Source organism: Serinus canaria, chromosome 11 (genome assembly GCF_022539315.1).
Source record: "Serinus canaria isolate serCan28SL12 chromosome 11, serCan2020, whole genome shotgun sequence".
Lineage (NCBI taxonomy): Eukaryota > Metazoa > Chordata > Aves > Passeriformes > Fringillidae > Serinus > Serinus canaria.
This window is the reverse complement of record NC_066325.1, coordinates 11,631,721-11,647,182: the sequence shown is the minus strand read 5'-3', so window position 1 is coordinate 11,647,182 and position 15,462 is coordinate 11,631,721. Positions and strand designations below refer to the sequence as shown.

At 44.9% G+C, this 15,462-nt stretch overlaps 2 protein-coding genes across 2 annotated transcripts; one reads left to right on the top strand and one right to left on the bottom strand.

Moving 5' to 3' along the window:
- Nucleotides 1–105: 105 nt before the first annotated feature.
- Nucleotides 106–2,529, top strand: DDX28 (DEAD-box helicase 28). The gene has a single exon (XM_030227650.2). It carries the CDS (start codon nt 121–123, stop codon nt 1,750–1,752), a length of 1,632 nt encoding a protein of 543 aa, XP_030083510.2. The 5' UTR covers nt 106–120; the 3' UTR covers nt 1,753–2,529.
- A 136-nt stretch (nt 2,530–2,665) lies between these two features.
- Nucleotides 2,666–14,086, bottom strand: LOC103816636 (galanin receptor type 1-like). Its single transcript, XM_009090635.4, has 3 exons — nt 13,379–14,086; nt 12,455–12,520; nt 2,666–4,565 (listed from the first exon to the last, which is right to left on the bottom strand). Exons 1-3 carry the CDS (start codon nt 14,084–14,086, stop codon nt 4,248–4,250), a joined length of 1,092 nt encoding a protein of 363 aa, XP_009088883.1. The 3' UTR covers nt 2,666–4,247.
- Nucleotides 14,087–15,462: the final 1,376 nt, after the last annotated feature.

The following is a 15,462-nucleotide window of genomic DNA, read 5'->3' as shown; positions in this document are numbered from 1 at the left end:
GTCCGCCGCACTCACCCTCCTCGCGTGGCTCCGCCGCGGCTCCGCGGGGCGGGGAGAACCGGGGCCAGCGCCTGTTTCAGGCGTCATCGGGCAGCGCCGCCGCCACACGTGGGGGCCGCGATGGCGCTGGGCCGGGCCGGGCCGGCGATCGCCCTCCCGCTGCTGCTGCCGCGGCGGCCGGCGGGCAGCGGGACAGCGGCGGCAGCGGGGAGCCCGCAGCCCCCCGGGGCCGTGGTGCGCGTCCCCTGGGCCCTGCGGCAGCGCCTGCAGCGGGGCGCGCAGCGCCGGCGGCGCGAGCAGAAGGAGGCGGCGGCGCCGCGTTCCGGGAAGCTGCTGCTGCGGAGCCGGCGGCCGGAGCTGAGCCAGCCCCGCTGGCAGACTGTGGGGCGCTGGGAGCAGCCGCCGCTGGTGTCGGCGGGCTGGAAGCACCGGAAGGCGTACGGGGATTACTTCCAGCTGGAGCCGTCGCAGGAGGCAGCTCCCGCCTTGCAGGCGCCGCCGGCTGAAGCGGGACAGGGCCCGACCTTCGCCGAGCTGGGCCTGCAGCCGGCGCTGCTGGCCGGCCTGGAGCGGCTCTCCATCGGCCGGCCCACGGCCGTGCAGCGCCTCGCCATCCCCGCGCTGCGCCGCGGCCGCAGCGCGCTGTGCGCCGCCGAGACGGGCAGCGGGAAGACTCTGGCGTACCTGCTGCCGCTGCTGGAGCGCCTGCTCGGCCGTCCCGAGGCGGCGGCGGAGGCGGCGGGGCCGGCGGCGCCCCGCGGGCTGGTGGTGCTGCCGTCGCGGGAGCTGGCGGCGCAGGTGGGCGCGGTGGCGGCGGCGCTGTGCGCGCCCGCGGGGCTGGCGGTGCGCGGCCTCACGGGCGGCGGGGCCGCGGGCGGGCTGCGGAGGCAGCTGCGGGCGCCGCCGCCGGGCCCCGCCGTGCTGCTGGGTACCCCCGGCGCGCTGCGGGAGGCGCTGCGGCGGCGCTTCCTGGCCCTGGAGAGGCTGCGCTGGATGGTGCTGGACGAGGCGGACTCGCTGATGGACGAGTCCTTCACGGAGCTGCTGGAGGAGATCCTGGCACACGCGCCCCTGGCCGCCGGCGCTCCCGGGCCGGCCGGTCCCGACGAGGAGAGGACGCAGGTGGTGGTGGTCGGAGCCACCTTCCCCGCGGGGCTCAGCGAGACGCTGGCGAAGTTCACTGACGTGGGCCGGTTTGTCACTCTCAGCACCCAGAGCCTGCACCGCCTGCCGCCTCACGTCCAGCAGAAGTTTGTCCGCCTCAAAGGCCGGGACAAGCTTCCCGAACTGCTGCAGCTGCTCAAGGAACACCCATCATCAGGCGGGGCTGTTCTCATCTTCTGCAATAGTGCCAGCACCGTCAACTGGCTGGGCTATATCCTGGACGACCACAAAATCAAGCACCTGAGGCTGCAGGGGCAGATGTCAGCAGCTGCTAGAGCCGGCATCTTTGCCTCTTTCCAGAAGGGAGACGTGTCTGTCCTTGTCTGCACTGATCTTGCCTCGCGCGGGCTGGACACCAGCAGTGTGCAGCTGGTGGTCAACTATGACTTCCCAGACACTCTGCAGGACTACCTGCACCGTGCCGGGAGAGTTGGCCGGGTTGGGAGCAAAGCACCTGGAGCTGTGGTTAGTTTTGTCACCCATCGGTGGGACGTGGACCTGGTACGGAAAATAGAGACTGCAGCCCGGAAAAGGACAGGTCTCCCAGGAATGGACTCTATTAATAAACCTGCACCTAAAGGAGGTTGATTCAGATTGCCAGGCATTCTCTGGTAGGGGCTTACCTTGAGGCCATTAAGGCAGAGTGAATGAGCTGCTGTGTGTAAGGCAGATTAAAAGAATAGAGTTGAGTTTCAGAACCAGGGGATCAGGTTAACTTTGTGCACTGTTCTGGAAGCTGCAGTATTCGTTTGCACAGCCCTCACAACATGTGGCTTTCCCAAAGGAAACTAGTACGTGAGTAACAGAATGCTTTTGGAGAATATTGAAGAAATACTTCATCAGTTGATTTGGTTTACTTATTTTGAGACATAATTTAAATTTGAATGAAAGTGTGTTTGTATGATATACAGTTCTAATGCATTTCATTACTGCCACCACCATCAGCTAATATTCGTTATTAGAACTGAAAAATTTCACTCTGGCAGGAGAAAAAAAACCTGTCCAGTTGCAGACACAAAGGACTGAAAGACAAAGGATACTTGAGTTTCTTATGCTGTAGCAGTTCATTTGGAGAATTTTAGACCAGATAACTGTTAAGTGCAGTGGGAATAAGAAGGCACAGTAATGCTTGAGGCTCTTTCAAGGCCTTAATTTGTTATTTTATGGTTACCTTTCACTGAGAAATGGGATCTTGCTCCTTCATATTACATTAAATAAAAAGCCCTAAAGTGTTTCCTGTACATTTTTTTCTGCATACTGTACTGACATATACAGTTTCTGAACTGACTGTGAAAAAACCAAAAAACCCCAACCCCAGCACACTGAAAGATGTCTTCTCTTAAATAAAAGTGTGTTGACTCACAGGTTCTAGTGACTCTCGTCTAACAGAGTGAGAGTTGGATTTCTTTTGAATGTTGTGCCTTTGTCCTATTTTGCTTCAAACCAAGAGTTGAAGTGAGGCTGAGGTTATTTCATATCTATCTGCTCTGCTAGTTTGTATCCATGGTAAATAGTCACACAGATAAACATTTTAGCTCTGAATTCTGTTGCAGTTATTTGCCACAACCCATTTTCTTGGTGGCTGTTTTTCCCATGCTCTCCACTTTAGGCTATGCAGTCACTGTGAATGTAGAAATAGTAGATTTCTACATTATGGTAAATGAGAAGATCACAGCACTGGATCTAAATCTAGTTCCTAAGGAAATAATTCACTGGAGCTACTCTCCAGAGTAAAAGTTATCAAAGAGAAAACTTGTGCAGATAATACCCAAGGATCAGGCAGTGACTATCCTGTTGTACATGTGCTCTGTTCATATTGCACAGTTAGGGAGCTCTTAAAGGAAGTTACAAACTGCAGTAAAATTATTTAATACAATAGCTCCAAAGTTTTAGAAATATAGTGAAAGAGTGATCCATTTGGAGACTGGAAACCCATTCACTGCAGGGACAGCAAATAATTTGTAGTTTAACTTCTGTAACTCACATTTTTACAGTCTATGAAAAGTGTAGTCTGGATTGCAGCACACAGAAATACTGAATTAGACAACACAGTGAAATAATGACATTCTTTCAGCAATTTGCTTCCTACTTTTTGAAGTAATATGCACTTCATATAGTTACAAGTAATAATCTTGGACTTGGTACAATGCCTTTTGTTGCTAGGGCACTGTTGATCACAAAAGTTTGTCAAAAAAACCCAAACAACCAACCCAAACAAACCCTCACCACAAATTTCAGGCATTTATATACTAAAGTGGCTCATAAAAAGCCTTGGGTAGATAGACTCAAGAGAACACTATTTACCAACAAAATGTTTTGTAGACAGTACTTTCAAACAAAGCCACAGTTTTTAAAGCATATATTGAGAAATACCACTTTTGTATTGCTGCTCACCAAGAGACAGTTGCTGGAGCCAGTGATTAACAGCAGTGATTACACACAGGAGCACACAGACACCCCCTCTGGGATGTAAAAGCTGATACAGAGCCACCAAATACAGACAGCCACACCACTGACTCATCATGTGAAAGGTGTAATTGCCCAATAGGTAAATGCTACAGCAAAGCCTTCCAGGGGATTTAGAGACCCTACCCCTGTAGTGAGCTAAATGTGTATGCAGCTCAGACATGGTCAAATTGGTTGAAGAAACAAAGACATCCAAAGACTTTAGTTTGGCTTCTCCCAAACTGCTCTCTGAATGTCGCATCGCTCCTTGTTCACATCTCAATGACTGTCTACAGATGTAATTAACTGCTGTCTTCTTGTCTGTACATATTCTACCTTCTGTGTAAATCTTACTTGAGATCCTTATGGTCATAACTACAACTTCATTTGGGCTCTGTCTTATGGGCATTCAGGTAATTCTGTTGCACATAGCCCAGTGTCTAGCAAGATATCTAGGACAGGCTCTGTCACATGTCATCACAGCGAGATGGAAATATGTCTCCTACCACTCCAGTAACCTGGCAAAGTGCACACTTTTGCAGACTCCACTGCTCCCTGGAATGCATCTGCATGCATGTTCTTCCAAGACAGAGCCTTCTTCCCTCCTCTTCCTCCTGAAACGTATTTGTGAGCCCAGCTCACAGGTTTGTGGTGGAGTGTGTGGTGGAGAAGTTCTCCATGCGCACTCTGGCCAGTTTCTCAGCGGCCGCCGGCTGCAGGAGGAGCTTGCAGGTGAAGACTTGGCGGCAGGCCTTGCGGAAATTCTCCGAGAGGAAAGCGTAAAGGATAGGGTTGATGCAGGAGTTCCCGTAGGCCAGGCAGTGAGAGATGATGCGGAAGGTGAAGGAGATGTTGTTCAGGGGAAAGTGCCCAAACTCTGCCCACATGGTGATGATGTGGTGTGGCAGCCAGGAGAGCAGGAACACAGCCACCACGAGAAGCACTGTCTGCGCCGTCTGGAGAAGAGAAGATCGTGTATTAAATGAGCATAGTGAGCAAGCAAGTCTGTGGGATGAGTTTGCTTTCCTCTGTCAGGCAATACTGACAACTGCCAGGTGGGCAAATCATGACAGTATGAAAAAGGATGCTAAAAACCTGGTAGACTTGGATTGATTGGTTTTGGCTCAAGCAAATAACTATAGATAGTTGAGGTAGTGCCCATAAAACTTCAAACAGTTCAAAGGCTGCAACAATGTGTTACGAGGAAGAGTGGAAATAATAGTTTCTAACACTTGGAGGGTGAGGAGCATTGAGGCTATTGAAAATAACTGCAGGGGAAAACAACTTCCAAGTAAGCATGCCACTGAGAAGAATAACAAAGGCTGGCTTGAGGAGAAAGGTTTTTCCAGTATCTTCCCTATTACAGAAGAAACTCAGAAAACCAATAGAGGATTTTTTTTTTAAATACACAGTGCTCATTGACATATTCCTCGCTGGGTGATGACCTGAGGGAGGCTCCCTGTGCCTGTGGGGTCCCAGCCTGTGCTGCCTGGGTTAGAGGTGTGTCCCTGCAGTGCTTGCTCCCCACTTAGCTAACCAGCCTTTGGCGCAGTCTGTCATTTGTTAGTTCCAAAGCTTGACCTGAAGTAAAATTTTCCTGAAAACAGTGGTCTTTGAAATCTCCATACAAAATGAATGTTAACAGTGACAGTAAATAAAATTAAGCTGTAACTCACTTCAACTTTCTTTCCGTAAGACCCCGAGGCCTGTGGGAGCAGGACCGCAATTTCCAAATTTAGGAAAGCTGGTAGTGTTGCTTTTCTCTTATTTTCTACTTCTAGAACACTCAGTGAATGCCTAGCAAGTCTCAGAGATTATTGACTTGATCAAGATCCTTGATCAAGATCCTTCCCAAAGATCCTTTCCTGATGTTTTTGTAGGGTTAATTCTACCTGACTTAATGAATGTTCAAAAATAAAAATGGTAATGCAAGGTGAGCAATTGTTTTGTATTTAATCTCTCAGTTTTGGGGTTCTGTAGCACATGCACAGCTGGTGACTTCCCTCCTCTTGCCCCACTTGGTTCTGTGCACAATCTACTTTTTAACTTTGGTATTTAGTGTTTCTCATTTCTATATGTCATTTTAATAAATGTAACAACTTGCAAACATGCAGATGGTGTCCTTCCCCTAAGGACAACTGTTGTACAAGTAGCAGAACAGCAACAGAGAAAAATTAAAATTTAGGTTTCATTTCAGTTCAAGATTTACAGCCTTGCTACTCTCGGTCAATGTTTCTGTCAATAATTCCCTTGCATGAATAGTGTAAAGTTACTTTCCTAGAAAAGGGATAATTTTCTAGTGAACAGAAATTTGTTTAGTCAGTGGTTATCATGGCTACATTTAGTTAAACCCATTAACCTCTCTGAGGAAGATGTTATTGTGTTAGATCAAGACTAGAATACAAGTAAGAAAAAGGGATGGGTCAAATGGGTCTCTCAAATAAGGTTCTATTAACTTTGAAAGGCAATGACCTGTAGGTTTATTGTGTACCTGGCATGCTCCAGGTACTTCCTTGTTTCACCTACCAGAATGCTGTCAGACAGCTGAGCTAACAATGTTCCCCTAAGAGTGAACAAACTACCCTGCCAAGTGTCCTCAAACCAACCATGCTGGGAGCCAGATGATGTCCTTAAAAATAGCCTGGAATGATCAGAAGTTGATGACACTGAAAGACACAAACCGAGTGGTCTTGTGGGGTCTGGCTCCCCCGCTGTGGTATGATGGGTACCAAAGAAATGATTCATAAACAGGTCCCATCATTAGCTTTCACCAGCAATAATGGTGCTACTTCATTACCCTCTAGCAATGTTAAGTAGCTTAGGCTTGTTACCCAGGCAACCTTTCAGAGCATCCATCTGCTTAAATTAGGGGGCTACAAGCACTGAAATATGCTTTTGAATAAGGCTTATATACCTAGCTTTCCCCTCTTTTATTGTGAAATAACAAACCGTGCATCTAACCTAGGGCTGAGTATTACACAATGGGTTTGCAGTTGCTATGTAATAGCACAGAGTTGTTTCTGGGGTCTAGCTTCTTGGGATTTTGCAGATGGAAAACACAGACAATACCAGAGTACTAATGTACATAATTCATGACTCAAGAAATGGAACTTTTGTCTGTTTTTTCAAGTTAGGGAATATGTAGTTAAGACAGAGGAAACTGAAACAAAACACTTTGGATTTTAGTGTGGTAACTTTGCTGTAGCTTAAAGTACTGTTATTGTAGACTGTGACCAGCTGTTTAGGACTGATCCAAATAGTTTGTGTACTGTTTGAGCTTCTTCCATGAGCTGTGAGAGTCTGCACAGTTACTGCATTACTGTTGATCTAGTAATTGTCCCCACTTAATGCAAACCTTCTGGTTCGACTCTGAAATTTTGGTGGGTCCATAATAGACCTGTACAATGGCCACTACTGGCCACTTAAGTCTCTCTTACTACTCCTACAAGACTTTCAAGCAGCTCCAGGATATAACTTACAGTGTATTTGTTGTACAGGCAAAGTAAGGGCATTGAAGCTGTACAGTGAATCCACAGCATGGTGACAAAGACATGGGGATATTTTTGTTTGTCAGATAATTGGATGAACTTCTGTTATTCCTGCCTTTCCCCTGTCCATTTCTGTCATGTGCAGATTGTGTTGAATTTATTTGCTTATTCATTTGTTATCTTTTCAGGTTATCTGCCTCTCCTTTAGGCTTTCCAGACTTTCTTTGTCTGTTTTGCCCTTTGATTACCTTTCCACCTGGCCCTGGACAAGCTATTTTTTGCTTTTAGCCTTCCCCCATCCTTCAAAAAGCATTGGAAAATGTGTTTAAAAAACATTTTGGTGAGATACCTCATTCAGGAGGGTGATGAAGTCTTTAACATTTAATTGTGTTTAGAGCTGTTGTCCTTGATAAGCTTTTAATGAAATTTCTTGCTTCAACTTGTCAGGCATCTTGTTAAGGGCAAAATTAAGATTGCCTGTAATGAGTCAAATGCTTCAAGTATTCCAAGGATTTACATATTTTAGTAAGAACCACCTTGTTGTGGTGTGGGACCACCTGAATGTTAATTAATAAACATTCCCAAGATTAAAATATAAAGTGGACAGAACAGTCTAGAGGGGTAGAGGGCTTGTCACTTTCCTAATTTAGTCCCAGTTGGAGACAGCCCAGCTGCACATCATTTTTCAGAGCTGATCAAACCATCCATTTCTACTGTGTACCTCAGCCACACAGAAATGGGAAAGAACATTCAATTAGGTTTTTATTAAACAGCACTGGCTTGCAGACAAACTGGGCTTCGTTAGTGAGACAACTGCTGTTTCCTAAATATGGTGAGATTATTTTTCATCCTTTTTTCTTCCATAATTCTAAATGAAGAAGCATAAAGAAGCCTATGCCAGTTCTTCCACACTGCCTTATCAGCAAATTACAAATGACTCTTCCTTTATTACTGCTTTGTAGGAGGATACCTGATTATGTCATTTACTGATAAATCTTTTCTCCTGATATGCTCATCTCTAACTTGTAGATTGTTTTCCCTGAAGTTTGAGAGACAATTGGTGCACATTTTTACTGCCCCATACTTCATTATGGGGCAGAGTGACAGACTTCACTATATCTTGTCATTTACTGTAGAGAAGACTTGGAAAGTATGTAGTGACCCACGGTGCCTTAAGCTTTTGTTTTTAGATACTGCAGGTACCCAGTGCCAGTGCCCAGGAAAGACATGTGGCTTAGTGCAATGTACCACTGCACTGCTGGAGGAACTCACCAACCTCTGAGGAAGACAATTTCTGTGGCTTTGCATTCAGGGATACCCAATGGAGACCATCCCTTTGCTCAGAGTCCATCCGCGTGCAAAGTGAAAACTGCCAGTTCCTTCACTCCTGCTGCCACGTTCTTGTTTGCTTTCTTGGCAAATCTGACTTGCCCTGGTGGATTTGCAAACATTCGTTTCCTTTTTGCACATAAAGTTCTAACAGAAAGATCCCAAGGACAATCTGATCCCGAGGAACATAGCTTAGTGATAAATGCAAAATGTTTAGAAAATGGCATACCTATTCTTAGGTAACTTAAATGTTGGATAGCAGCTGTCTCTACTTCAGAACACACACACATGTTTTAATTACTACTGAAGCACTTCTCGTTGCCCTTTGGTCTTTTTTTTTTTTTTAATTACACTTGAGTCTAATTCTACTCCAGTGATCTGAAAACCATGCTGAAAGTATTCTTTTTTATTGTTCTGTCTTCTTTCTTGGAGCCAGAGATGGCAGCTGAATGTCATGAAGAAGAGGAGGGACTGAAGTAAATATATTTTCAGATCTTATCAGCTCATTTTGATTACTTGCTTTATGTGCTAAGAGGGACTCTTCATTTCCCAGCAGCTTGCTTGCACTGTTCCAGCTGCTCATCTGCACATCTCTCATTCTGGAATTATGCCACTTATCTCCTCTGTTGGTGCCCTTGAAGTTTATTCACTTTCTATTCATAAATGTGTATGAGCATTGTGATATTTCTATTACCCCCTAATTGGTAATGATGCTCTTAATTCCTGCTGCCCTGGGCTCCTGTTAACCAAACAATGTGCAGGATGACACTTCTGAATTATATTCTGCTTGATGGATCCCAGGATCTTCCATGTTCCTTTGCAGTATTTTCTGTTGTTCAAATGCCAAGGCCTTGAACATCACGTTCATTGTCTACATGAAAACTTTCAGTTTGCATGAACAATAGCCAAATAATTCATTTAGCATAGAGAGCACTTGTTTAGCACACAGAACAACTTTTATCTGCCTCTCTTAGCCAAGATGTTCAGCAATACTCATCTACCTTGAAGGAATTCTGGATCTTTTACCTCAGGCTCTCATATGACTTTCAAACTGCAGCACTCCAGGGAGTGTCCCAAAAAACTCCATGTCTTTGTGCTTACTGAGCTCTGGAAGCAATGAACAGCTGTTTTGCTAACCCACCAGGCAGGCAGGGCTCACCTTTCTATTGTAGCTAACCAATAGAAAAGTATAGCACTAATTTGTTATCTTTAAGTGGCTCATTTGGTCTGTTAATTGAAGCTTTTGGCCTCAAGGTCCCACAGTTCCTACTATCCTTTCAAGGGAGCTTTCAAAATTGCTGTGAAATTCACATCCCCAGACACATTCTTAAACTTGAAAAAGAATTTCAGATTGTTCAGTTTGCAAAGCTTGTTATTTGTTCTTTAAAGATGCACAATACAGAACTGAATAAACACTGAGGAACCCTGGTGTGCTCCAGAGGCCAGTGAAACACCACAGGGCCATGCTAGACCTTAGTTTGCATAAATTTCCATCATTAACTCATCTTATTTATGGCAGATGTAAGATCAGAGTTCCTGGGGCTGGGCTCTTATGAAATATTTTGCAGCACTGTCAGGCAGGGAATTGTTAACTTTCTTTGGAGCCAAATCACAGACTTGCTGTACTCTGCATAGTTGAGAAAACAGGTAACAGAGCTGAAATATACTTCATGGTCATAGAGGGGTGCACAGAATTTCTTAGCATGTGGTCTTGCTGGCTGGCCTCAAAAAACGATTATCCAAAACTTCAAAGGAAACTCCAGCAGGATCACACCATCTGATTTTCAAGGCTGGCAAACTTGGACAGCTGGTGTGGCATTAAATGGGGAAGCATCCAGTCATGGCTCTCTTCTGCAGGCACAGTCTTAGTTCATCATGCAGAATTTCAGCCTAGGCATGCAAAAAGTTCTAAACATCTTCCTTTGATTCTTTTGAGACCTTTACTCATGTATGGAGCCCAGATGAGTGTTGGGAGACTTGAACAAAAAGCTGTTTGCAAAATTTGCTATTTAACTCTTTAAAAACAAAACAGCACTAAACCCACAAACCAAACAGAAAAACCCAATGCAAACCCAAAGAGGAAAACCCAAAAAAAGCAAACCCACACCCCAATCTTTTGGGAGTAGAAGGAGGATAGTAGCTCAAATGCCCCGTTTTCTTGAAATTATAGGAATGAAGAAGGAACTGCATGGTTATAATTTCAGACTATCCTTTTTTTTATGAATATGACACCTTGTTTTCCAGATCAGTTTGGTGAGGATGCACACTGTGAATTAACAGATGTGACTCAGACAATTTTATCACCTCATTTGGGAAGACTTGGCTTTTGTGCTACACTTTCTCTCACAGCTCAAGGCAATCAGGGTTTAGCCACTGCAGTCACACATATTTCAGAACAAACTCAATGTTCTGTATGTACTAAATTAACCTTCCAAATGTGGACCAAGATTCATTTGTCAAATATTTTTCACTTAAATAAACAAAAGCTGTTCACTTAATCCCTGATGAAGTTTATGAATTAAACTCAAACACAGCTACTTGCACAAATGGGCCAACAAAGTACATATGAAGGAAGCTAGAGTAACAGAACTGACAGCCATCTATGAGTTTCCCATTAAGCTCTAAAGTAAAGTGTTCTTAAGAAGATGTGCTTTAAAAACTGGCTCTCACTCTTGTGTTTCAAGTATGCTTTGAAAGAATATACAGGAATTGAATGTGTCTGCAACCACCTCAAGGAAGTCACCCTAAGAAATGTTTGCTACAAAAAAACCCTGTAAGTAAGTACACTAAAGAAGATGTTTGGCATGCAGGAAGGCTAGATGGACAATCTCTGCACAGACAGGGCTGGAAGAAGACATATTGTGAAGGATGATGTCTGTGTGTGTAGAGGAATGTATTTAGTTTTTCTTCTATCTGAAAGGATCACCTATTTAATTAGGTGTGATTGTGCTACATGGAACAAGAATTGCTGTTGGGTGTTTCTTAATTATGGCCAGGGAAATACTTAAGAAGAAGTGCTGCACCACTAACTTGTCTGAACTGCTAAAATCAAAGGCTTTTTTTTTAAACTGATCCTCTTGGCAATATCTAATAACTAAACTTGAGATTGAAGAAATTGTAGAGCTATTTTCTCATCAAACTCTACAGAGCAAATCTGAAAACAAAACAAGTGGATACATTTGAAAAATATTATAAATTAAATTCTTAACTTCTTTAGCAATTTTTCAAATTTGTGAAATTGAGAAATTATTCTGTGTGGAATGACAGGGCTTCTTAGCACTTTATTTGCTGCATTGTACATTACCAAAATTGTCAACACATCTTGGTTGCCTTTTCTCATAGAAGCTGTTAAACACACAAAACTCTGACTCTGCTTTCTCTTTGTAGACTGCACTATTGATCCAGAAATTATACTCCTGTTTTGACATTGCAGTTCACAATTCATCTGCTGCAGTATCAGCATTTATCAAAAAGTCAGTAGGCAAAATAAAACACGCTGTTCTTCAAGGTATTCTGTTCCATCTAGGTCTGGTGGTGTTCCTGCAGCAGGCAATACACAGCAACTCATGTGTTGCCTTAGAAAAGGTGGTGAAAAGAATATTTATCAAAACCTACTTGAAGTTAGATGAACACAGAAAACATGGTCAATATATTCTGAGAGGAAAGGGTAAGTGACATCTAATAAATATTGTTTGTGGTGTATTATAACTTGGACAGTTAGTGTGTTATGAGATAATATTGCAAATACCAGTTGAATTCTAACCTGTAAGTGTAAGACCAATTATGAATTGGTCCTCATAAGTATATTGCAAACAAAACTGAGTGTATGCTAGGGAATGTAATGAACCAATAGAAATTAATACAACCTATAGTTCAATCTGGTTAGGATTAATAGGAAAAAGGACTGGCAGAAACTGTAAAGGCTGGATTCAGCTGGAATCCTGGAATCAGACCAGGCTAATTACTTTATAAACCAGGCATATCTCTTCTATTATAGTCAATATACAGATTAAACCAAAGGTATTTACCTTCTTCTTTGATCTCTCTGACTTCTTGGAAATGTTCTTTACTTTCGTATGGAGATGGTATAAAACCTTGGGGGGGAAAAAGGAGAAAATTCAATATATTGAATGGGAAATTGAAATTTGTGTATTAATATTGAACTCCTCATACAAGCACCAAAAAATTTGAAGTAATTGTTTTACTATGACTTCAAAGATGAATTTGATGTTTCAGACTTTTAATTCTAAGCTCTTCAATTTCTCTTTCAAGAAACAAGGTTTGGAAAGAGCATTAAACCTGCTAGGCTTTCAGGAGTTCAGCATATATTAAGAGCTCAGCTGGCACTATGCTGAAATCCACAGGAGTTTTTAGATGGACTGTGAATTTTATATTGAGCCTCAGATTGTCTTCATTTATTCCCTAGGCTGATGATACTCATGGGCAGAGAGCAGGCTGCCAGTCCTGTGCCCTCGTGGGACTGTCCTGTCACTCCTGGAGGCAGCACAAACACATGCAGTGGAAGGAGTGGGCCACCCTCCAGAGAGAGGGTCATAAGGAGTGTTGGAGCACTCTAGGCAATTCTCGATTAACAACATGCAGATCTAGCTTTTGAAACCTGATTACAGCACAGTGATAACCTGGAAATGTTTATCCCTTCATAGGTTTTTCCTCTTGCCAGTACAAACATTTGTTATTTAGAAAGAACAAAATGAAAAATATGAAAAACAGCAAGAGCCTTTAGGGGGTTTGGGTGACAGGTCATCTTGGTAGTTGTGAGCTGATATAATTTCATTCTCTGTTTTCCTTCCCACCCCCCACCTCAAAAAAAGTATTCTGTAGCAGGAGAGGATATGGAAAGGGTTAGCTGTGTAGTTGTGTACACACACAAGCCACCAAGAGTCTGGGATCTTTCCCTCCATTTAAGCATTATTCCCACCCCTGGCACCCACCTTGGCATAGCAGCAGGTGATGAGCAGCAGGGGCAGGAGGTATCCCACCAGCAGGATGGTAATCTTGTACATCTGCTTGGCTGTGGAGCCGTTTGCCCAGTGCTCCCAGCAGAAAGAGCTGTTGGGTGCCTGCTGATGGCCACTCATGAGGGCCTGGTGCTGGGCCACGGGGATGGCAATGAGGAGGGACAGCAGCCAGATGACAGCCACGCCGAGGGCAGCGTTGCGCTTGCTGCGGATGCAGGGCGAGCGTTTGGCATGGACCACAGCAATGTACCTGTCCACAGACATGGCCACCAGAGTGAAGATGCTGACCAGCATGGTTGCCATGGCCGAGTAGTGAACCCACTTGCAAAAGAAGGCACCGAAGATCCACTCTGGCAGGGAGTAGATGGTGGCCTGGAAGGGAACGCAGAAGAGCAGGAAGGAGAAGTCTGCAATGCTTAAATTAAGGATGAAGATGTTGGTGGCACTGCGCGATGGGCGGCCCCCAGGCCGGAGACGCCCCAAAACAACCAACACTAACGTGTTTCCCACCATTCCCAGGAGAAAAATCAACCCAAAAAGCACTGGTACAATCACCACCTCCGGGCCTCCCCTGGTTGCTCCTGCCCAGCATGTTGGGGCCTCCGTTTGGTTGGTCTCAAGGCTGCACTTGCTGGTGTTGGCTCCAAAGGAAAGCACAAAGTTGAATTCCTGCTCTTCCATGGAACCAGGCAAGGAACAGTCACTGCAGCCCTGATTGCTGTCTGTGTTTGGTGGGGTGGCCGGAGGTGAACTTTTGCCTTTTCCAATGCTGGGTCTTTCCTTTGAGGAGTAATTTTCTTCAGATGATTCTTCTGAGTTCTCTCTGTCTCTGGTACGGTTTATTCCAGGGACTGGCAAGAAAAAGGAGTTGAGGAATTTGTGTCATCCAAGAGGTGACATCCAGGTTTGGCAGTTGGTGCTGGTGTGGCAGAGGAAAAGTCTGTGCCAGAAGAGCAGAGGATAAGGCTGCCCTGGGAGCTTGGAGCAGCAGCAGAGCAGCAGCAGCTCGGCTTCCACATGCTCCTCCTCTTCTGTTTCCCTCCCACACTGCCTGCATCTGTGACTGTCACACCTGCTTTCCCAGCTCCACCCTGAGCTGTGGCACAGAGAACAAATGCTGTCTGTGACCTGAGCCCTTCAGAAAACAACCCCTGGCTAGCTCTGTCCCCATGCATTACTGCTCACGAGGGGGAAGAGCAAAGCAACAGTTCTCATCCAAAGGGATGGATAAGCAGCAGCTGCTGAACAATAGTGTGTGCAGTGAGGGGCAGCACTGTTACTGGCTGTATAAGACCAAAAAACCCCTAAACTTTATTTTAATCAACAGAGAATTATTTTAGTTGTTTATTTTTTTCACATATTCAGTGCTCCCATTAGAGCATAAAGCCATCTGAATAGTTGTGTTTCTAACACAAAAAGTTGGGAAAGCTTTAGATTCAGCACTGGGTCTTGCCACTTCTGGGATATCTGCCCAAATTCCTTAGTGCCTGAATATTCAGGGACTTTGTTAATATAGCTTTGAAGACATTTTGGGTTCAGCCCAGTAGTGCCAACAGCAGCTGCACTGGAAAAGGAAATGTTCAGTCTTGGTAGCTGTGAGCAGCTGTAATATTCCCTGTCAGGGAACAGAGATAGGTTTGGGGTTTTGTTAACAGAAGTTTTATTTAAGATTAATGGCTCAGTTACTGTGGTTATAATGATTGCTCATAGAAACAGCACATATGTTTTGGAAGGTAATAAGCAGGTTGGTTCTAATGGTTTGTTTCCTCACATTTCTTGAGGGATTCTTCAGGGAACAAAGTTTAGGTGAGCATTAACAGTACTTGCACACAGTGATTTATGGATGCAGCACAGCTGCCTGCAAAGGAGAGTACCCACCTCTATTTTCAGTGGTTACAGCTCCAGGCACTTGGTCAGAGTGGGGCACAGCTGGCTTTTGTGAATGGGAGGGTTTGATTTGGGGAGCCCCTTAATTCTAGGAACCAAGTTCAGGAACTGAGAGTTGCTCTGCCTTGTGATTTTTTCTTGTTGAGAGGTGACAGTGCTGCCTTCTGTAT